General features: G+C 39.0%; 2 protein-coding genes across 6 annotated transcripts; one reads left to right on the forward strand and one right to left on the reverse strand.

Annotated features, from left to right (window-relative positions):
• The first annotated feature begins 81 nt into the window (after positions 1–81).
• On the forward strand, positions 82–22,264 carry LOC124405678 (chromodomain-helicase-DNA-binding protein 7). 5 transcript variants are annotated; one of them, XM_046880775.1, is made up of 24 exons: positions 82–533; positions 4,638–7,765; positions 7,843–8,243; positions 8,360–8,704; positions 8,828–9,116; positions 9,194–10,024; positions 10,107–10,331; positions 10,664–10,980; positions 11,107–11,581; positions 11,671–12,038; positions 12,122–12,317; positions 12,416–12,721; positions 12,808–13,102; positions 13,207–13,729; positions 13,919–14,008; positions 14,656–14,847; positions 15,605–16,013; positions 16,093–16,378; positions 16,470–17,809; positions 17,882–18,125; positions 18,247–18,520; positions 18,794–18,938; positions 19,092–19,754; positions 19,837–22,264. In XM_046880775.1, the coding sequence occupies exons 2-24, from the start codon at positions 4,745–4,747 to the stop codon at positions 21,508–21,510; spliced, it is 12,909 nt and encodes a 4,302-aa protein (XP_046736731.1). In that variant the 5' UTR covers positions 82–533; positions 4,638–4,744; the 3' UTR covers positions 21,511–22,264. The 5 variants fall into 5 exon arrangements, with proteins under 5 accessions (XP_046736731.1, XP_046736732.1, XP_046736730.1 ...); XM_046880776.1 differs by having other exon boundaries at positions 82–250; XM_046880774.1 differs by lacking the exon at positions 82–533 and adding an exon at positions 2,115–2,894.
• On the reverse strand, positions 21,967–24,122 carry LOC124405697 (peroxiredoxin-6). The gene is made up of 5 exons (XM_046880817.1): positions 23,894–24,122; positions 23,522–23,678; positions 23,208–23,425; positions 23,066–23,138; positions 21,967–22,585 (listed from the first exon to the last, which is right to left on the reverse strand). Exons 1-5 carry the CDS (start codon positions 24,100–24,102, stop codon positions 22,448–22,450), a joined length of 795 nt encoding a protein of 264 aa, XP_046736773.1. The 5' UTR covers positions 24,103–24,122; the 3' UTR covers positions 21,967–22,447.
• Positions 24,123–24,247: the final 125 nt, after the last annotated feature.

The raw sequence follows: 24,247 nt of genomic DNA on the forward strand, positions 1-24,247 counted from the left end.
CTAATAATTGTCTGATACGTAACAATAAATTTCTAACAAGCGATGTCAGGGTGTTTACAAAGCATTATATGAAGAAAATTCATGGCACAAAAAGGGAAGAGAAAAAGAGAAAGGGAGAGGTAGAGAGAGAAAGAAAAGAGGGAGACACGAATAAAGAATGACACGTACATACATACATCATGTATACGTATACTTAATATATGGCGTAATGAATACAGTGGGGAATATTTAGATACTAAAAAAGCAAAGGGTACGTTGATTGTATGTAAGTTTAAAATGAAAGTACTCCCTCTTCCTCGCTACTCTAGTATAGAAATAGAAGATACAAATAAATAACAGCAATCAAGTGCCGACGCGGTTTTAACATCGAGTGAACGTCATATTATGTCAGGTTGGACGGATAACCTGCGGCAGCACCGCCGTCTTGTTAGTAATTAACCAAACAAAATGGACACTTAGATAACGATTAAGCGAATATTCGTGCAATTGTTTTAATTATAATATGTGAAAAAAAGGGACTGGATTGTATTATTGTAAGTCTTTTTATTCATCTCGTTTAATACATTAAAATAGTTACATTGCTTGGCATAAGAAGCGGGACGACCGCAAACATTTTACAATACATATTTTTTACAAGTTCAGTCAAGTACACATCAGGCTGCCACATTTCAGTCATGAATTGTTCCTTCAATTTCATAATTTGAAGCCATAATACGATTTTTTACAATATTTACTCTTTTCACATACCATCATCATCGATAGTATAATACGAGGCATATACTATTTTTCGCAACATTTACGACTTGTGGTACTACTCGGGACTAAAACTGCTTTTTTTAATGGCGAACAAGTAAATATTGCTGATGTTTTTTTGATTTCTCACACATTGTTACATGAATAATTATTTCTATAGATATATTTCAAGAACAGTACACATCAATCTGCTAATGAACTCTTAGATAATTTCTGAAATTAAACTTTTCAGCAACTTTATACAACATAGATTTATTATTCCAATGACACATGTATGACGGATTGCATGATAATCTCACAATCAGCTTAATTCTGCGTTGTACTCCCAACTCGAATCGTGTAATTATAAATTGAACTCTTGCGTATATCTGTTTTAATTCTACTGACTTCCCATAGCATTCTATGAAACGTGCGTCGAGAGCGTATCGATCGATACAAAGAAGAAACAATGAGTAGAATTTCTCCGGATAAGAACAACTAGGTATAACACATGTAGATATATCAATACGTGGAGAGTGGGTCGATTGCATTTTTACAGAATCAATACATAAATACACAGTGCAAGGTAAATATTTTTGCAATAACTATGATCATGTACAATGCATATATCTTCCAGTTTCTCAGGCTTGATTGAAGAAATTCAATAGACCCAAAAGCATTGACAAAGATTTTTCATCTCAGGCTGCGGTGTAAAAGCCGGCGTTGAGTACTTTGCGTGTAAATGAACGTGCCATTTACACACCCATCGAATCGCACGCGCGTGTGAATATCTATGGACATACCTACATATACAATTGCTTGCCGCATTACACAGTAGTCGCATACAACGAAAATTAGACGAAGCTACATACACACTCGGTCGAGAATCACAGGACGCGATTGGTTAATCAAGTATCCTGCAGTGCAATGTCGCTTTATAAGGTAAAATCTGATTGGTTCTCTTTCTCATATAATTCGGGCCTCGCCTTGCGATCGCCAATTGCTTCGTCCGTCTTTTCCACGATACGAAATACCTTATATACCGTATTATTTTCTATGTCGTGATCCTTCCAGAGTTGTATAGCGGCTTACAGTCACAGTATCGTAACAATTAAGCATTCACGGAGGTACCGTTGAGATCGCTAACCTGAAGAACGCCGCGCACAGGTTACGGCACACCGAGACGCATCTCCGAATGAAAGTCTTTGATAGGGGAAAGGATGAGAGAATTTTAAATTATATATCGTAAAAGTCCTTGCTTAGTAATCACTCAGTCTCGTACACCATTCGTATCGATTTGTGACATGAATGAATAATTTGACAGTTGCAACGGGAGCCTTCTTCAAAATTATGTAAACTCGAATACACCCGCACGTATACGGTACTGGATTTGTACCTAAAGTACGTTTCCCTGGGAGGGGGGAAAGAGAGCTATCGAGTGAGAGTACGAGGGAGCGGGACGGAGCGATGTATGTAGAATGATTCGGGCCTATGGACACGCTCGCACCTCGATGGTCCGTGCTACCGCCGCTAGGAAAAAGTCGAGTATCATCACGGGTTGTGTGTCGAGGGGACGCTTTTTTCCTGTAAAGTTTTATATGAATTAGTGGCCGGTTCATGTGTTTTCTAATAAACGAACGGTCTGTTATTAGATTTAAGAAAGTGAGGCCGCGTTGGGGTATCGAGCGATCGCTGTGGTCGCCTTCGAGACTTTAGATGCTCAAGCGGAAATCTCGCGATAATGGCGTACGTTCCGACGACGTTCTGTTGTTTTTTTTACAAAGTGGCTTTGGTAAGCTCGTACAGTTACCCCGTCGCACATCAATCGCGTGTATACCTCGACTGTAAGGTTTAGTGGAACGGCGGTCCTCGAGCTCGAAGATATGAGTGCCGTTTAATATAGCTGCCGGAGATATAAGTAAGAAGAATTGAATTCAATATTTCGGGAAAGGAATAACGAGGAAGAAAACGAAAAATCTGAAAATCTAAAATGTATTATCAGCCTAAAGTAAGAATTTAATTACAAGTGTTCACCGAAATCTCTGCCGATCACCCCGTCTAGAATGTACTCCGAGTTGCTACCTTGACAATATCCAAAAGAGAGGAGCAATTTTTTAATACAAGCATCTGTCCGTAACTATAGATTCTGGAATTTTCATCAGGTTTGTACTAGCGAGTATTTTCGTAATTATTAACCTAATTGTGTTCTATCCTATTTCAAAGCCAGATTCTTCCGAATTTTTACACTTCACTGTAACGCGCACTTGATGCGGTGTATGCGTGCGTCTGTGTGTGTATGCGTGTGTGTGTGTACCTGCAAATCTCTGTTGGCTTTGTCCGTTTGTATGCGTTTACATAGTTTTTAATTCCCTGATTTTCTACCCCCCTTAATATATTTTAATGGCATTGAATTTTTATCGCCACCCCGTGTTAAGTTTTTTTTATACACCTACGCCGACACACTACGGCACAGAGCACGCTATGAAGCACGCTACGCGAGCGTAGAGCGTATAGGTACGCGCATAAAGGGTACAGCGAAGATAATTTATTTTTTCTCTAATTAATGGTGCAAGGTTCGCAGTTTCATTACAGATATGTTCAAGAATTGATTTCTAATCCTGCATTTCCGTGACAGCTAAGTCCTGGAGTAAGTTTATTCAAAGCAAATGTTCAATTCCGAAATCCGCCTTGATCCGATTTCTAGCTTGACTTAAATGAATTATTATTATTTTTTTTCTGAAATTATTCGTCTTACTGTTCATCAAGCTCTAGGTACATAGTTTAATAAATTTACTTTGGACAAGGTGAGTTTTGATTTTACTCATTGGCCAAGACATGTTTTGGAATTGAATGGTGCTGCTTAAATGCAGTAATTTGCAGTAATTTGAGCATTAGATTTATAAAAGTTGATTCACACTTTGTCAGAAATTTTGGATCTCCCAAATTATGGCATTTCTCAGTAGTTTCAAGCTTCACCTAAATTTTTAAAAGATGCAGTTATTAAAGAATAATATCTATTTAATAATTTGAATGCACAAGACTGAAGTTAAGAACTAGAATTAGCAGCCAAACGTTCTAATGTTCGTTCGAATACTGAAGTAAAGTCCGAAAATCAAAATTTTGTAATATACCTTGAATCCCGAATACTTATAGAACTATGAGGTAGAAACAGAACTGCTCTTCTCTGATTCCAACAAGCTTAATACTTCTAGTTGCTAACTCTGGCTGCTAGCTTCAGCTTCATTTTGAATGTATCCAATCAGCTCTTTCTCCAACAAGTTTGAAATATTACATTATTCATTAGTTTCTTCCATTTTTTCCCACATCTTTAGAAAGATCTCAATTAGCATAAGTTTAAGTTCTTTCTAGGAGGCTTTGACAACGTGATATTCAACTCTACGTCAAGATTAATAAATGACGATGCACCCTGAAGGGGAAAGGTTATAGCGATTATGAGGGTTAAAACCATAAGCGTATAGCTTTTCCCCATTAGTGTGTATCCTGAACACCTCAAAGTGTGGTAAATCTTGTCAAATATCTTATACGTCAGGTATACAGTAATTGAAAATTCGGCGATAACATTTCCATGTGTAGAATGTGTAATTGAGCACTCAGTATATTGTTATGATAATTATCTTGATATCTCAGGTCGAGGTAAAAAAAAAAAAACGACACAATTTGTCATGAATTGACGTTGACCTGAGTTACCAAGAAATATAGGCATTACATTTTCACCAACATTTTAGAAGCAGCTAATTAATCTGCTGTAAAGTATGGTGTTATCACCTAGATGTGGTAAAATTAGAGCTGAATATTTTTTTGGTCTATAACTATGTGACAATTAAAATGTAAAATTGTGACAGTGCTCAATCAATCTACAGTCATTCTATTATCTGTTGTTCCAGAAGGTATAGAGAAGTAATAACGATGGGCACACTACTGGCCATAGGAAAGGTAGTAAAATTCCCTCTTGAGCCTGAGACGGAGGTGAATAGTCGTGCAGCGTAAAGACATGGACTCGTACGATCTATTTGGCGAAGATGTCAGTGGCTCAATGCTCGACGCTCTTCCAGACCTTGGGGGTACTGACCACTTTGACTCGGCAGCTGCATCAAACCCGGCGGTAGTCTCCCGAGATGGTCCGAATCCTGGTCCAAATGGAGGCGGGAATTACATCAACCAACCATACAGCATATCTCAAGAATCTCCTCTGCAGAAATTAACTTCATTCGGTGGATCTGAATTTGGAAGCTCTAACCAACTACAAAATACAACACAACGAAATATGTTCAATCAAAACTTAGCCGGCTTTGACGCTGGGGCTCCTCAGCGAGCTATGGTGCCAGGAGCATTCCAGAATCAAGCGCGTAGCATGGCTCCGCAGCACAGAGGTCCTCATCCAGGGGCTGGAAGTCAGTACCCCAGTTATTCGGATAACATGTATTCAATGGAGCAGCAGCATCCCATGACTAGAGGTAATTTGTCAATGGATCCAGGTATGCAAGGATGGCCAGGAAGTGGAGGTGCTTATCCCCAAATCCAAAGACACTATAATCAAATGGCACCCCAACCTACAACATACAGGCAGCATATGCCACAGTACCCACATCAGCAGGATCAGGCGGCATTAAACCAAAAAATGCAGCAGCAACAGCAGCAGCAACAGCAGCAACAACAGCAACAACAACAACAACATTTCAACGCTCAGCAAGGGATGATGGGGAACATGGGTGTCCCTCATCAAGGTATGCAGGGAACGGGAACTGCAGGAGTTTATCAGCATATGGTGGGGCAACAACAGCATTATCAGCAAAGCAATCCCGCAACAATTTATCAGAGTCCTTCGGGGTATACTGGTTTCACAAGTGCGATGCACACGCAGCAGCAACCACAGCAACCTCCACAACAGCCACAACGGATGCCTCACCATCTTCCATCTCATCAACCTCATCCCACTCATCAACAGTATCCTCAGCATCCACAACAAAGCATGGATCCGCAATATTCTCATCACTCAGCTCCCATGTTTAATCAACCTCAACATCCAGGGCCTGCAGCGCAATTTGGACCAGCGAAACATGCGACCAGTCCTCAATACCGGGCTACCTTTCCTCAATTGTCGCCTCAAATGTCACCTAGACCTCAAATGTCGCCTCGGCCACCTGCCGTTCAACAACAAATGTCGCCAAGGCCCATTATGTCTCCAGCTAAACCTAGCACACTTTCGCCTCATCCTCATTCGCAATTACCACATCAAACGTCGAATCAGCCTAATGCTATGTCCGTATCTCCTTGTCCACCAACTTCTATGAATATGAACACGTCTGGAGCTTCTCAGCAGAGTACTCTTCAGGCACTTGAACAAATGGTCATACCAGGAGTTGCTGTCCCTAATCCAAATGTAACGAGTCAGGATTATAATCAATTTCAACCTCGTCCGCTTATGCCTCACACGGCCAATATTTTGCCCCCCCAACCACCTCCACAAAATTCTACACCACCTGTGACTGGACCCAGGATGCCATTGTCTAATCAATGGCCACATCCGCCACAACAGCCACCACAACAGCAACCGCAACAGCAAATTAGATCAAATTTGAATGTGAATGATGGTCGATCTATTATGGAAGTTCAAACAACAGCTAGTTCAGAAACAAATTCCTTGTTTCCTGTCAATGGACCAGACAGTAATAATGTAGTAGAAACAACGACGCGAGACACCACAGACAACGCACAAAATGTAAACCCTCTGAAGCAGGAAACGGAAAGTCCTGATCAAACTTCTCCTAATCAAAAATCTGATATGCTCAACCAACCAGCAGAAACAATCCTTCAAAATAGTACGCCAGCTAGTTCTGTGAGCGAGCAAGTAACTCCTATTAAACCAGCGCCTTTAGAAGCTGTACAAAGCTTGCCAGCCTCAAGCACTAGTGGCAATGTAATCGAAACTGGAGTTATGTCCCCTGTGGTACAGCAATCTACAATACCGCAAATACCTAACTCCTATCCTAATGTCGAAAGCAATGTGTCAGAGAGCAAAATTACAGAACAGTCTGCTGATGTGAGCACCATATCTTGCCACCAGCCAAATGTAGCCACTCCGCCATTGATAAATCAATCTCAACAACAACAGTCGCAGCAGCAGCAGCAACAACAACAGGGGCAACAATCGCTTATTTGTCAGCAAGTATCCAGTCAGCCTATACCTCAGACACAGCCTCAATTAATTCCGACATCTCAGCAGCAGCAGCAGGTGCAACCGATAATGGGGCAGCAGCCACAGAATCAGCCGCCATCTCTTATGGGACAACAAACCCAACAAACTTCAATCGGGCAGTCACCTCAGGCACAACCACAGCCCCAGCATCAAGTTAATATGATGCCTTCCAACAACTCTATGATTCCACTGCCGATACAGCATCAGCCACAAATGCAGACACAGATTCAAGGCCAAACTCCACAGATACAGAGCCAACCTAGCCAAGTACAACCAGGGTTGATGGGAGTACCACAAATGCCGACGGTCGGTCAGGCTGGCAATGTAGTCATGCCTTCTCATCAGACAACTGTTTCTCTCAGTAACCCACAACCAACGCATCCTCCACATCCAGTTTCAGCAGGAGCCTTCGGCGAGTACACAAACGTTCAAAAACCCAATAATATGTATTCCAACGAGATGATTGTGGGTTCTGGGCAGCAGTACCATGCCAGCGGAGATATCATTGGTTCCAATACAATGCCAGGCATGTATGGGATGCCGCAGCCAGCACCACCACCTCCTGTCACTCCAAGTGGATTCACGAATCCTTGTGCTCCTGTAACTCATCATCAGGAGAGAGCGGCTCTTCAACAACAATTACAAGAGTTGTATTGCATGCCTCCGGCCTCTGAAAATCAAGAAAAAATTGTTAGCTTGCAAGAGCGATTGCAAGCTCTTCAGCAACACGAGATTAATGATCAGTGCAACGGAGGACCTCAGTGTATTCTCCAGACACCAATGTTTACTACTGCTGCTGTTGTCGATAGTCCTCAGGTAAATAATTTTTTTTTTTTTTTTTACCTTTCAACGAACATGTTCAGAAAATTGTATAATTTGGTTTTATTATATAGGTTTCAAGTACGACTGGCCGAGGTAGAAGTAAAGGTGCTCCCCGTACTAAGAAGAGCAGGAAAAAAGTTGATAAAGAAGTTGCACCACCAATTATATCACAACAAATTGGTCAGCCAGAGCCGCCATCGTCAGAGAATCTCGTTACCCCTGTGGATAGTAGCAACGTAATAGACAGTATGGCAGATTCTGAGGACCTTAAGCCAACTTCAGGTGACATGGAGGAGGAGTGGAACAAAAATAGAAAAGCTCGATCACCCAGAAAGCCAAGAAAACCTAAAGAACCAAAAGAACCAAAAGAACCGAAGACCAAGAAAGAACCTAAGCCACCTAAAGAAGCTAAATCTCCCAAGAGCAGGAAAAAAAAAGAAGCCAAAGAACCAGGTGGAAAACGTGGGAGAAAGTAAGCTTTCTTTATTCAATAATTTGAAAATATTTAACAGAAATTATGTCAAATTCTTCATTCTGTCTTACTTGATTAATACTTTTTAATGTACCGTTTCTTTTCTTTTTTTTTAGAAAAGTTGCTCAATCAGAATCAGCCGATGAAGAACCTGCCGCTGAAGCTGAAGAAGCTGCGATATCTGACTCAGGAGCTGTACAAGATGCTGAAGTGAAGCCAAGTGAGCCTGTGGAAACTGATGAGCAGGAACAAGTTGATTCTTCAACAACAGAACCAATTGTTACGGATTGTAAAGAAGATACAGAGGAGAAAGCTGAACCTGAAGAAACACCTGAAGAAGATAAAAAACCTGAAATCCCAGAGGAAGCTCCTGAAGTTAGTACACCAGTTAAGAAAAAATTGACTGGGAGAAAAAAGTCGGGAGCTAAGGTCAGCATTGGAAGAACACCGCGAAGTTCAAAGTAAGTTTGATCATTATTGCCCAAATTTGGAACTCTTTCTGTAAAAAAAAAAAAAAAAAACCTGCTCCCTTTTCTTTTTATTGCCATCGAACTAGTATTGAAATTCAATAAAATCAATTTTAGGAAACGAAAAAGTCGCATAGCACCTGATTCAGATGGAGAAGAGTTAGCTGCAACACCTCCCCCTTCACCAGAAGCTGGAGAAGATTTGAATAAACGGCGATCGGCAAGGAACACACACCGCAAAAAATATGTTGATGATGTTATGCTTAGATTTTCTGACGACGAAGTACCCTTACAAGAAAGTCAAGCTAAGAAAGCTGATGGAAGTAATGTCGCCAAACTGCCAGCTGTCAGAAAAGAAGCCGAAGGTGGCGAAGTTGGCCCTAATAAACCAAACTTTGTATATATTGTAAGTATACTCAACAGCAATTTTCAAAATATCAAGAATAAAATCAAAACAATTGATACATTACTTTTGTATTGCAGAACACAATGGATGAAGACTCCATGGTTGTGCAACATATTTTATGTATGCGAATGGGAAAAAGAGAAGTAAAACCTGAAGTGAAATTAGAAATACCTGCCAACGAGGCAACGACTGAGAAAACTGCATCTGAACATGAACCTGCACCTGAAACTGAAGCTAGACCTGATGAGGAACCAAATGAGAAAACCGGTGAAGAAGAAAGAGAAGTGGTTAAAGAACTTACAACGAAGGAAGAAGTGAAAATGGAAACTGCAGTGGAAGTGGTGGGTGAAGAAGTAAAGGAGAAGGAAAGTGAAAATGATGAAGTGAAAAATGAAGAGACGGAAGTAGAAAAGGATAAAAAAGTAGAAGTTGATAAAGAGAAGGATGAGGATGAGGAGAATGAAGAAGATGAAGAAGGAAAGAAAGAGCAAGAAAAGATTGCGGTGGAGCAAAATGAAGAGGATAAATCAAGCCTGATCAAAGGAGGTGAATCAGAAATGGAAACAGGTGAACTAGACTCCGTGAAAGAACCTGAAGACGAGTCTGAGAGCAGTGAGATAAAAGAAGGAGACGCAAACATTGAATCCAAAAAAGAAGCAGAGGCAACCTTGCCTGAAGCAGACGAAAAGGAGGAAAAACAAGAAACACAACAGCTAGAACCAAGCTGCAGTGAAGTTAAGCCTCAGTTCATTGAGGTGGAAGAGTATCTGGTGAAGTACAGAAATTTCTCTTATTTGCATTGCGAATGGCGCACAGAAGAAGAACTTTACAAAGGAGACAAGAGAATCCAAGCTAAACTAAAGAGGTTTAAGCAAAAGATGCAGCAGAATACGAATATATTTGAAAATGTATGTGTATTCTAGTATTCATTTATTAAACTGCTCACACTAGCCTACCAAATTATTCACATTTTGTCTAAACTCATTACAGCCAGAGGATGATCCCTTCAATCCGGACTTTGTAGAAGTCGACAGAGTACTTGATGAAGCAACTCATACTGACCCAACAACAGGAGATACTGTCAGGCATTTCCTTGTTAAATGGCGTTCTCTACAATATGAAGATTCTACTTGGGAGGTGGAAGAAGATGTTGATCCTGAAAAAATTGCCCAATTTCACAGATTTAACAAAGTGCCCCCTAAAGATCAATGGAAGGTATGAGAAATTCTCTGTGAATGTTGTCACGTGTGATAAAGACACCATCCAGATCTCACGAGGTTGTAGTTAGTACTGTTAACATAAGGGAACATTAGGTAAAAAGTCATTACTCGGCAATTTTACAATGGTTTCGAAAAACTCGAGTTCTCAAAATATAAACACGGTCTACTTCATTACGGTTCCCTAAATTTTGAACAGTCCTCAATTTGCGAATAAACAATTTGTCCAAACATGCAGTGTTACACTATCGTTACTAGCTTCAACCTAATCAGATCTTCGGGTTATATACATTTCAGTAATCTTTAATTAATTTTTTTTATTCCACACAGCCAAAGAAAAAACCTACAGCAGTTGCTTGGCAAAAACTGGATGAGTCCCCAATTTACAAAAGTAACAACAGTTTAAGACCCTATCAGCTTGAGGGCCTAAATTGGCTGCTTTTCTCATGGTACAACGGACACAATTGCATTCTTGCTGATGAGATGGGTCTAGGAAAAACTATTCAATCTCTAACATTCGTAGACGCCGTATATAAGTACGGAATCCGCGGTCCTTTTCTCATCATCGCCCCACTTTCAACTATACCGAATTGGCAGCGAGAATTTGAGGGTTGGACCGACATGAATGTCGTTGTATACCATGGCTCGTAAGCAACTGGAAATGTTTCATTCATCTTGTTGATTATTCTTCTTTACTATTGCTTTCTTATTTCATTTGAAATCTATATATACCTATATTTATTCATTTTCTTAAAGATTTTTTTTTATTACAGGGCCGCAAGTCGTAATATGCTGCAAGAATACGAGGTGTATTATAAAAATGACAAGCGCCAACCGATCAAAGATTTAATCAAGTTTAATGTCCTTATAACAACATTCGAAATAATAATTACGGACTTCAACGAACTGCGTGGCTACAATTGGCGACTTTGTGTAATTGATGAAGCTCACAGACTTAAGAATAGAAACTGCAAGCTACTTGAAGGACTCAGACAGCTGAACCTAGAGCACAGAGTACTTTTATCTGGAACTCCGTTACAAAACAACGTTAATGAACTTTTTTCCCTCCTCAATTTCTTAGAACCAATTCAATTTGCAAGTAGTGAGCAATTTTTGAAAGAGTTTGGCAACTTGAGCAGTGACACTGAAGTTCATAAACTTCAATTGCTTCTGAAACCAATGATGCTTCGGCGATTAAAAGAAGATGTTGAAAAATCTCTAGCCCCAAAAGAAGAAACCGTGGTTGAGGTATTTTTTAAATAAATTATATTCATTATTTCCCTTCAAATATTACAGCATACAGTGAAGTACCCATCTAATTAACTAATAATCGACAGGTTGAGTTGACGAACATCCAAAAAAAATATTATCGTGGCATACTGGAAAGAAATTTCTCTTTCCTTGCTAAAGGAACTACGTCTGCTAACATTCCAAATCTGATGAACACGATGATGGAACTTAGAAAGTGTTGTATTCATCCTTTTTTACTGAACGGTGCTGAAGATCAAATTCAATTAGATTATAAACAAAGTAATGACAAAGAAGATTCAGAAGGTTACTATCATGCATTAGTGAATAGTTCAGGAAAAATGGTACTCATCGACAAACTTTTACCGAAATTGAAAGCCAGTGGTCATCGTGTCCTTGTATTCAGTCAAATGGTTAAATGCTTAGATCTATTGGAGGATTATCTTGTGTACAAAAAGTAAGTTCTCAATCTTTAACTCTTCATTCATTCAATCGATGACACTAGGAAGTTTCTAAAATGTGGTGTTTGCTTTATCATAGGTATCCATATGAAAGAATCGATGGACGAATTCGTGGAAACCTTCGACAAGCTGCTATTGATCGTTATAGCAAGCCTGATTCTGACAGATTCGTTTTCTTGCTGTGCACAAAGGCTGGTGGACTTGGTATCAACTTGACTGCTGCTGACACAGTCATTATCTATGATAGCGATTGGAACCCTCAGAATGACTTGCAGGTGAAGATTAAAGACTCCAACGATTTTCACATTCACATGGTTGCTCTTACTTAATCAGTAATCTTCAAATTATATGCATATTATATATGTCCCGATAGGCACAAGCACGATGCCACAGAATCGGACAGCAAAAAATGGTCAAGGTGTATCGCTTGCTTTGTCGCAATACATATGAGAGAGAAATGTTCGACAAAGCTTCGCTAAAGCTTGGTTTAGATAAAGCTATTCTACAGTCAATGAATACTAGTCAAGGAGGCAAGGATCCCAACAACAAACAATTGACAAAGAAAGAGATAGAAGATCTTCTTAAAAAGGGTGCGTACGGAGCTATCATGGATGATGATAATGCCGGGGACAAATTTTGTGAAGAGGATATCGACATCATCCTTGAGAGGAGGACACAGGTAATAAAAATTGTTCAGTAAAATTGAAATGAAATACATATCCTATTTCCAAACAGCGGTGTTGAATTGAAATTCTCATTCTACAGGTCATCACCATTGAAGCAGAAAAAGGCTCGACCTTTTCCAAAGCTAGTTTTGCCTGTTCATCAAACAGAACGGACATAAATATTGATGATCCTGATTTCTGGAAGAAATGGGCAAAGAAAGCTGAAATTGACACGACAGAAAAAAAAGAAGAGGATGAACTTGTCATCTCTGAGCCTAGACGTAGAACACAAATTAAACGATATGGACACGATGAATCTGTTGTTGATATGTCTGAACTTGATAGTTCAGATGACAATAGTGACGATGACATAGGAGGAGGACTTACAGGCAGAGGTACTTTGTGTTTCTTACATTCAATATTTGCTCAAAATTTGTAGCGCGTCAATTTAAGGAAATCGAAAAGTAAGTAATTGCCTGCTGGGTTTATTTTATTTTAGGTAAAAGACGACGAGACAAATTTGGCAAAAAGTCTCGTAAATTCTTTGATGAATATGTTCCAAGGGAAGGTGAGGTAGTTTATGGTAACTGGGCACGCAGTGAATGTTTTAAAGTGGAGAGAGGTTTACTTACATTTGGTTGGGGACGTTGGGAAGAGATATTGCAACATAGTCAATTTCGCCGAAGTTGGAGAGAGATTGATGTCGAGGACTGTGCCAGAGTCATTCTTCTCTATTGCCTACGATTCTATCGCGGTGATGAGAAGATACGTAATTTTGTATGGGATTTGATTACTCCATTGGAAAATGGTGAAAAAATTAAAACCGTTATGATCCACACAACTGGAAGAAACAGCAGGCAGAAACAGAAAAAGGGTCGCACAAGGGAAGGGCGTGAAACTCGAGGGTCCTCTTTCAACAATGGACCAAGCGATCCAAATCATTGGAGTAATGCAGAAAAGTACGATGGGGATATATTCCTAGAGAATAATTACAAGAAGCATCTAAGTCGTCATGCAAACAAGTGAGTGTATTATTTGTTTCACTATGAACTGAAATATTTAACATCAACTGCATAAGAATAGCTTCTAATTGTTATGTGTTACAGGATTTCTCTGTTAAGAATCATATACCTAATACCTTAACCTGCTCTTTGATAATGTCCGTGTCTCCTTTTAATAAATCTAAAAGTGAGATTATTTGTTGATTTCAGAGTACTTTTGCGTGTTAGAATGCTGTATTACATCAAACACGAGATCATCGGTGATCTTGTACAGCATATCTCGGATGGTGTTCACGTTAGGTCAGTAATACAGATAAAAATCCTAGTGGTATCGTCTTTATTTTGTCACCTCTTTTCTTATCAAGCGATTATTAAAATACGTCGTGCACTTACATTTACAAGCTTACACAGTGCTTATAGTTGCATGTGCTATGTATTTGTTCTACTCTGGGTCCTAATTGTGCCAAGAATGCTCATAGAGCTAAGCTATCTGTTACCTTCGTAGCCATGTCAATGACAGTAGGTTGTCAAATCATACTAATAAAATTCCTATCACCTTACTCTACGCTACTGACCATTGTAAGCCTGTGCATCAGATACTCTCGGCAACACATCGATCTGGTAAGATCTAGAGTCCAATGCAGTGCACTGTGTTGAGAGGGCAAAGGAAAAAGAACTCGAATTCAAATTTTCAAGATTCGTTGATATCAGTTTATGTCAGTCTTTTAATTCAATTGCAACATTCTCAATAAATCATTAATGAAGTAATTTTGAATATGGTAAAACAAAAACCTGTTTAATCTTGAGGTGGCGAATTTTTCGTGACAAAATAGAACTGATATCGTTGAATCGATTTCGAAATTTCAAAGAGATGTTTAAGAGAGTAATTTTCAATTGGCATATTTGAATTGGCAAAAAAAAAAAATCAAAATGGAACCGCCCTACAGTGCGTTGCGGATAAATCCTCCGCAACTGGCGGAGCCTCCAGTGAAATGGTGGGACCTGATGGCAGACAAGTCTTTATTAGTGGGATGCTTCAAACACGGCTACGAGAATTACGATCTGATGAGGGCCGATCCCGCGCTTTCTTTCATTACCAGCTGTCCTCTCCCTCCCCAGACTCAGACCGTTCATGCAAAGTGAGTATCCGTTGGTTACATTTAAAAAAATTTTTTTCCACGAATCTATCCTGACATGCTGTTGCTAATTTATTTTAACACCACCCGCACGCTTATTATGTCTGCTACATATTTATGTTTGCAAAATGGCAAAACTATAACTGCAACTTAGAGAAAAATGAAAAAGTACGATTACTGATTAGTTCAGGATAAGGCGAGTTGCAATTAGTTATAGCTGAAGAGGTGCAGATCATCTTGGTACATTGCTTGATACTGAAAATTTGTGGATTGAAATTTTGTTCGTACTTTTCTATTTTTCTGCCAGCTTAGACTTTGAAAATAAAGGAATAACGCAGCTTGTGCATTTGCCATTTCTTCTTCTAGTTCCACATTGGAACCTTTCATTTCATAATAATTCAATTTTTAAATGCAAAATGAGCAGTAAATGTGTGTATAGACGATTTGCTTCGAAAGACTATAAAATAAAATGAGAAGAATAGTACTTATTCTGTAACAACTGTATCATCAATCCATTTATTCAATTACTAAATGAAATATCTTGAAATTGTATGGATATATCTTTGGCAATCAATGATGCCCGAGAAAGAATAAAACATGTAAATTGTTTTGTCAAAAGGGTAGAAATCTGTGGCAAGAAAAGCAAACATAAGCTTTAACCCTCTTTCATTATTCTCAACAATGTATAATATTATCTAATATAAAGTGAAGTTTGAGTTTTTAAGCCTTGTATAATTTCAACAATGATGTAATTTTTCAGTAATAGGGATGATAAAAATTTGGAGAACGAAATTGAAGATGGCGAGACATCAGGTCTTGCAAGGGAGTGTAAAGATTTGGAAAAATTCGGAAGAGAGACTCCCACTGATTCTCCTGCTATATCGAGTAAAGCTGATACTCCGATACCAGAAGCTAGTGGCAGTCATGATGGCAACGACGTAATAACAGAGGATGATAAAGCCTGGCCGTCGGTTGTGGATCTCAATACTCGTCTTCGACGGGTTATTTCTTCTTATCAACGTAGTGTGAAAAAAGATGATACCAAACCTATTCCAAAACTTAAAACTGGAAACGAAGGAGAAACTAGTAATCACAATACCGTGACTAATACTGAACCGCCTCTTAACATGCAGGGATGGGATTTACAGCAACTTGCTATGTATCTTCTGGTTAGTAAGAAGATTCTATGTCCGTGTAACAAATAAGAAAGTAATTTGTAGATATAATTGCTTCAAAATTTTATTTCAGAAAATGGAACGACGAGAAAAAATGGAGGCTATGGTTAAAGAAAGAGAGCGAAGCCGTTTAGAAGAACAGCGAACTAAGTGGTCTAGACGAGAGGAGAGCGAATTTCTGCGAGTTATATCAACATATGGTGTCAATTACGATAGAAAAAAGGCCCAGTACGATTGGACCAAGTTTAAAAGTATAGCTAGGTTTGATAAAAAAACAGACAACGATCTTACAGACTACTACATGTCTTTTAGAGCCATGTGCAAGAAAGCCTGTCACATGAAACTGACTGATGACGATGGTATGCATTACTTTGTAATAATCGATGAGAAATAATTCGGTGATTTTAGGTCATCCAACTCCCAATGTATATCAATTAATGTATATTGCAGAAATTCCTCTGGATCATCTCAGTGCTAGTAAAGCTCGGCAAATATTGGATAGGGTTGATTTGTTGAGCAAAATACGTGAAGAGATATTGTCTCATCCTCACTTGGAAGAAAGATTAATGCTCTGCCAACCTTCAGCTGACACACCAGACTGGTGGCAACCTGGTAAACATGATAAAGAGCTGTTACTTGGGGCAGCCAAACATGGACTCGGTAGAACGGATATTACGATTCTCAACGATCCTGATTTTTCATTTCATAAAATTTTGAACAAAAGTATATTTAGTGGTGTTCAAAGCGCAAGAATAGATAAACTGGATAAGGCAATAAAAATCGAGAGTCGCGAAGATATACTGAAGTTTGACAAAGACGAGATTTTAGTGAAATTAGAAAAAGGAGAAGGAACGTTGAAGATTGAAAAAGTTGGTGCAAAAAAAGATAAGGACTCAAATATAGATAAAAAAGCTGACGCGATGAACTTGGAAAAAAGTCAAGTGGAGTTGACTATTGTCAAGGCAGAAGTAAAGCCCGAAGATAACAGTAGTAGCAGCACACTGACTATTACTACCATTCCTAAACCAAAATCTCCAGAACAAGAAAAATCTACTGAAGACAATGTCGAGAGCGAAGAGAAAGGAAAGAGTGAGGACATCAGTGAAAAAGTCACATGTGTCGAAGCGATGGACACAACAGAGCAAACGGAAGTGAAAGAAAATGGTCCGATTGTTAAGGAAGATCCAGTTCAAGAGATAGAGCCAATGGTCGAGGACAAAGTAGATGTACCAGAAGAAAAGGAAGAAACTGAAAAATTCGATTCTGAGAAAATTGAAAAAGAAGAGGATCTTCTATCTGAGAAGGAGTCTGAGAAAATAGATGTTGCTGAGGAAAAGCAAGAAAAGGAAGTGGATAAGGGGACTGAAGACGTGGAGAAAACTGAAAATAAGTCTTCTGAAAGAAGCAAGGAAATTGACGAAAGTGAAAAGCCCAAGTTGATAGAAGTCACTGAGGAGCATGTGGCAGAGAAAATTGAACAGAAATCGCCTACAGTTGTCGAAGAAAAGATGGAGTCTCCAATCGTGAAGAAAGAAGAGATAGAATCTCAGGAGGAGAAGATATCTATTATTGAAAAAGATAGTAACAAGACTACAAATATAGAAGACAAATGCAGTGTTCAAGCTGCAGAACTTAAAGCTATGTTTCCAGATCTGGAAGTCATTCAACCTCTTTCGCGACTTACGCAGATTGACACATTTGTTCTACGGGACAAAACTATAGATTATACAGAGCCAACTGTTGCTCAGTTGTTGGCACATAGTTATCAAATATCTATAAAGTGGCCAAAGGTGATAATTTTTTTTCTATAAAACAAATTTTTTCATCACAATTATGAACTAATTTACCATCTTACTAAATAGGAACATGCTATTGAGGCTCGGCTGATGCACATTGTTCACGCAATAGAACACAAGGAATGGCCAGTTGCCATAAGTTTTAGTGCTGGTGACGAACCAGAAATAATCTCCAATGAAAAAGAAAGTTCAGAGGTGATCACAATAACCACAGATCATGGAGTAACTCGCTCTATTGGAAGTGGAAATAGCATATCTGCTCCCAAGAAGCGAAAAAGGCATATCGCCATTGATGTAGAAACTGAACGAGGTAAGCTTTTTCAAGTATTGCAACTCTCGCAAAGTACCAAGATTCCATTTTTCACAAAGGTACATTGAACAGATTCGTTCCTTCATTCATTTCATGCGAGTTTTTTTTAATCTTGTTCCAGCTAAATTGCATGCCCTGCTCAACAGTACTCACATGAGTGCTCAACCTCCTTCGGGATTGAGTAAACCAACTGTCTTGACTAATTCAAACTGGGATGTTAATGAGGAATCGCAGTCTGAAGAATCTCGTCGTTCCACGCCGGTGCAACCTCCTCCTGCCCATCAGCAAGCGCGGACACCATCGACTCCATTTGACTTCAAGTACACAGTTCCAGGGAAAACTACCATTATCCCCGGAACTTCTAGCACGTTGACGCCAATTGATTTGTCAGCTGGGTAATGTGAAATAGAATTGATTGTTAAATATTCACAGAGTGATTTGCCATTTTCAATGAAATAGAAAATGATTAAACAAAGATTAGCGTTGAGAAATCCTTTGCAGGGATTTGAACACTGATTGTGAATTCCCCACATTATAAATTTTTTCCATTTACTGACTGCCCTTTCCACTTATACTTGTATTATATACAGAACACATTGTTCTTCCATGCAAACCTTATGATAGAAACCTCAAAACAATGATGGAAATTTCGATATTTTTTGACACAGATATCCTAAACCAAATCCTGAAACTAACAAAGACATGATGAACGAGGTACAAGACTTTTCTATGCCGAATAAGAGCAAGCAAGTCAGCAGTAATAAAGGAAAGCTGGATAGCATGCTGGAGAAGCTTACGAAAAGAAAAAATTGTGTAAGTATTCATGTATAATGGTTCTTACCTTATTTGGTTTTTTTTCCCCGTACAATATTCTAAGTATAGTTAGGTAGTTTACAGCTTGTCCAGACTTATAAATTGAAATGTTGGGTGTAGCAGTATTGTGGTTAAGCCTTTATTTTCTTTTAGCCGACTGACGAACCAATAATTGGAAAAGAGAAAAAACGGAAAAAGTTGGATGAAATAGTATTGGGTTTGAGCGCTGCAAAGGAACAGCAAAGCACTCATTACCCTGAACATGGCAAAAAGAGTACAATCACGCCAAACGTCACTGTAACTCCAACGTCCGCACCAATCGGTCTTCCAAATCAACCGTCAAGTTCTCAAAAACCGTTTTCCATTACCGTTACTTCGATCCCATCTTCTCGAGCATCTGGATCCTCGTCTGGCCTGCCACCTCCAGCCTTACACTCGCACAAAGACAGTTTTTCTGCACTATTAGCTCAGGCTGAACAGCAAAACCGTGAGCTTAAAAAACAGCAACAGCAACAACATCAGCAACAGCAATCTCTCATTTCAGCGCACTCGTCAAGTAGTCATCGCAAAAGTTATGAAGCTATGATCGCAAATATGAACAAAGTTGCTGATTATTCTAACATTGGGACGTATTCCCACGAGGCCAAAGTAAACAAATGGCTCGCCGAACAAACTGCTATAACGGAACAATTAGGGGCCGAGTATTTAAGCGCGCCAAGAAGAAGAAGGCCGCGTGTTGATCCTTCATTGTTAGACTGGAAAAAGTTGACAGGAGACGAGAATGTTGCCGTAATAAACAGACTTACAGGAAAAAAAGTAAATATATATTCTTTGAACAAAGAATTCATTTGTAATTTAGTTTGATGTGGGGAATCACTTATTCTGTGTCGTTTTACAGGTAACTGGAACTAAAGCACCGCAGTTGAAGAGACTGGGACAATGGTTGATTGAAAACCCAATGTTTGATGTCGATCCAAAGTGGGCCGAGCTGGTCAAAGAGCGTGGAAACCTTCCTCACGATCTACAGAAGCGTTTACCAGGAGCAGACCGAAGCAGCAACAAAGGAAAAAGTCCGGGCAGGCCACCAATGATGCCAAGCCCAACAGGGCAAGTTTCCGTCAGTCAGGCCAATTTGGCTGCCACATCAATGGCGTCTAGTTTGAGTTTTCCATCGTTAGGAAATCTGAACAATTCACTTCTATCGGGCTTATCTCTTGGCAACTTTGACCCCAAAAATAATCCGCTCCTAATGCCATTTGGGGGGCTGCCCAACTTGGGAGCTCTAGGAGGTCTTGGGAACCTTGGAAATCTTGGAAATATGAGCTTGACCAATTCCTTATTTGCAAACCTGGCAGGGCTCGGCTTACCTTCATTAGCTGGTATGGAGGCAGCTTTAGGTGCAACGGCTACGAGCACTGCAGACACAAATGCTGTGAATTCATCTAGCGGAGGAAAGAATTCAAACTCTAACAGTGTTGGTGGATCAGGCAAATCAAGAAGTAAGATGGACATCCCCACAAGTAAATCGTCCGCGCCGTCTACCTCAACATCGTCATCCCTCTCGACAACGACCCCTTTCCCATTCTTCTTTCCAAATCCTAGTCTTTTGTATACTCCACTGGGTCTGGGTGGTCTCAATCCATTTTCAATGCAGCCTGGTGGAGTATCATCTGCCTATGAAAGTCTCGCTCAATGTGGACTCCTCACTCCACCAACATCCACATCGTCATCCCGCAAGACTACATCCACATCAAATACTTCCCGACAAAGGGATTCTATAGCAGATACGATGAAGCGAAAAGACAGCGAAAAAAAATCGCGCTATGTCACAGATCCGGGTCTGAGCCTTCAACAATACGCTGAAATGGCTCTTCACAGTGATGACAAAAAGCGTACAGAGCCTGACAAGAAGGAAATCATCGAACTTAGTCAAATTGCTGATTTGTCAGCAAGGTTGGAGCGAAAATCGAAGGAACAAGAGATGAAGGAAGCTCTGGAACAGCTTAGCAGAACAAGCGCAGAGCTGCTGACTAGGAACTCGGAGGATTTTCAACGACCACCGAAGCGCGGTCGTAGTACGGACCAAACTTACGATCCACCGCCTTCATTGGAAGTAACTCTAGAACCTATCGTGAAGAAGGTCAAGGTCACCGAACCTGACAATGTGAAGGCTGTTGTTACCAGTGAGCCTCTTGATGTAGAGACGCTCTTACGGCCAACAACAGTTTCCAGGCAATCAACTGAAGAAGAAACGACTCCGTCTTTGCCAATTGCCAACGCGAGCAACGTTAAAGAACTCGAAGATCCTCCTCAGGTAGAGGGTAATCCAGTGCCCACCACCCCTAAAACCGAAAGTAAACCGAGTTGTACCGAGAGCAGCGAGGACGATGTAAAAGGCAAAGGAAAGAAAACACGGAACATCAAACGATTAAGTAATGATCCTCCTCCTGAACGCAAGAATCTTCGATCTAGCGCTGGTCGTCAGGCGAGAGCTGCGGCTGAGAGACAGGCTAGGTTGGAGGGTGAACAACAGCTTGCCGAACAACGTGAGAGTCACGGTGTAACAGAGTAAATGAATGAATGTATTTTATCAACGAATATGCGGATAAATAGGTTGAAATAAGACGTTGATGGAGTAAATTAGACGACGACTGATCTTACGTAGCGGTGATCGTTATAATTGTATTAAAATGGACTACGACGAATTGTAGCGAGTTTATTATATATGATAATAATAAAATTAATGATACTATTAATATTATTGATAAAAACTAATGATAAAACTGATGGTAATTTATCGTGAGAGCTGGACACGAGGTACATACATACGAATAAAATATAAATACGCTGACAATTATTATAGGTATAGTAATTATTACAAGTGAACGTGTGATAAGCCAACACATATACGAAAAATGTGACAGTATTTTGCGAGGTAATATCTAATTTGTGTGGTAATTAACATTCAATTACATGATAATGTTATAGGTAGTACCAAGTTGAAAAAATTTTTCTCTTTTTCGTTAAATTTATTACCTTTTTTTGATCTTATTGGTTTTGACCAGGGACTGTTTTATATACATGCTATTGATTATTGCTATCACTGATATACATACTTATATAAATAATACGCATAATAATCTACTCATGATCGTAGTTAAAATAAACTAGGAATAATTTAAAAAAATCATGTAAATACTAAGGAATCCGATTGGTATTGTAAGCAACACGTGTACTTGGAAAAGTGTATATAAAGCAGTGTACTTTTAATTATACGCTAGGTGAAATAATAATAATAAACGGCTTCTTTCGTTGTTTGCAATTTATCTGGTAGACAGATTTATTCATATTATACATACATAAAAAGAATTTATGGTTCATATGACAAATCAGGAAACTAAGGCACTTGTCACAAAAAATTATCCTACTTTTTTAGAATATACATAGTATTGATACTTAAATATTTGGTCCTTATTGTTCCATAGAAAAAATTACGTACGTGAAGAAAGTTAAGAGTCTATAGGCTGTTGAATGCTACGAAGATATGGTTTACCAGAAGGTAGATTTGTAACTTTAATATCATCCCCAAATAGAGATTTAGCCTCTTTGTCATTAACGGTTGGTTGTATCATAACATCATCTCCGTTCTAAAAAAAAAAAAGTAGTGATACATGAATAGTATTTAAAAAATTCTTTAGAAACCATCCAAGGCAAATATCTCAAATTCATTAGCTGGCATGTAACAAATTCTGAGATCATTCAATTTTTGATGTAACTAGTATGGTTTACGACTTTTCATTGGCTGTGTACTGTATATAGAGTAATTGTTTCTGCGACAGTACAGAAAAAGTTTCAGAGAACAAAGAAGCATACTTTTACATGTTAATACGAAAAATTTCTCAGATTTCATCCTCCGTTATGAAAAGAAAAATTGCAAACCACTTTTTTGTTACATGAAGTATTGCGAATACCATGGGCGTAAAGTCTTTTGCCATGTGTATTTGCAATATTTGTCTTTGTCTGTGTCTCACACACGGACTCACCAACGACATGTTGCAAACTTATGATCAACATAAAAAGACCTACTTTGCCACCTTGATACACAATCTACTGTTCATTCTAATTACCTTCCAATCTACAGGTGTTGCTACTTTGTGTTTGTCCGTCAATTGTAGAGAATCAATAACTCGCAAGATTTCACTGGAAAATATTCACCCATTAACATAAGATTACGTTTCTTCTTCAGATAAAGAAAAGCATGATTTATACTCGAAATTCCTTCCTGTTGTAGCCGGGTAAAGGATTGAGAGCCTCATCTTCTTCTTGGGGTCTATGATGAAAACTGATCTAGCTGAAACGGGCGAGCCAGTACTGTCAACTTCATCCGGATCAAGCATTCCTAAAGCTGTCACAATTGTGCGGCTTTCATCTTCAATTATTGGATACGGAAAGTTCTTCTCTGTAATTTCACCGTAAGCTTTAATATCCTAAAAATGAATTATAAAAGTTTTATTTTGCATGGAATTATTTATTACATAAATCTTTAACCAAGTTTCTTAAGAAAAATCATCAGCTTTTCGCACCTTGATCCATTGAATATGTGAATTAACAGAATTACAAGATAAGGCAATAACTTTGACACCTCGCTTCTCAAATTCTGGAATCAACTTTGCTACTCTCGCCAATTCTGTTGTACAGACTGGGGTAAAATCGTTGGGATGAGAAAAGAGAATCGCCCAGCTAAGAAGAGGAATTGCTTATTAACATTAAACAAAAAAAAACATTAAACATTGGTAATCATCTACGAGATTCAATATATTAAAACAATTTGAATACATGGTAAAGGATATTACTGATAGCCAAATGAGAAATAAAATATATTAGTTTCGAATATCTTTTTGTACGACTGCCGGTAAGATTTATTAGGTTATACGAATGAGACTTATAAATCTTACGAGTCGCCAATCCATTCGTGAAATTTAATCTGACCGATATCGGAATTTGCTGTAAAGTTCGGAAATATTTCACCGAGTAAAACCATATTGAGGGAAAATTTTGATGCGTAACCAAAAGTCGATTCTATCAACAAGACTACGATAAATTTGATTGTTTTGCCTGACAACAGAAATAAATGTAAACAACGACAAGACGTTCCTAAAAGCATTGCATGATTGGTGATAAACCATCGAACATGAAATTGTCGTGTGAAAGGATACCTAATATGAATTCGTGCTCTTTCGATTGCATGTGAACTCGGACGTGAGGTCATTTCTCCCAACACAGCCTTTATTCATCATATTTTGTAACGC

This window comes from Diprion similis, chromosome 4 (genome assembly GCF_021155765.1).
Source record: "Diprion similis isolate iyDipSimi1 chromosome 4, iyDipSimi1.1, whole genome shotgun sequence".
Taxonomy (NCBI): domain Eukaryota; kingdom Metazoa; phylum Arthropoda; class Insecta; order Hymenoptera; family Diprionidae; genus Diprion; species Diprion similis.

Coding starts and splice junctions, on each gene's coding strand:
- LOC124405697 (XM_046880817.1), bottom strand. CDS start 24,102: ATGCTTTTAGGAACGTCTTGTCGTTGTTTACATTTATTTCTGTTGTCA. Junction 23,426..23,521: donor CACATATTCAATGGATCAAG/GTGCGAAAAGCT, acceptor ATTCATTTTTAG/GATATTAAAGCTTACGGTGA. Junction 22,586..23,065: donor CAACACCTGTAGATTGGAAG/GTAATTAGAATG, acceptor TTTTTTTTTTAG/AACGGAGATGATGTTATGAT.
- LOC124405678 (XM_046880775.1), top strand. CDS start 4,745: ATGGACTCGTACGATCTATTTGGCGAAGATGTCAGTGGCTCAATGCTC. Junction 12,039..12,121: donor GATTATCTTGTGTACAAAAA/GTAAGTTCTCAA, acceptor GCTTTATCATAG/GTATCCATATGAAAGAATCG. Junction 13,103..13,206: donor AGGAGGACTTACAGGCAGAG/GTACTTTGTGTT, acceptor ATTTTATTTTAG/GTAAAAGACGACGAGACAAA.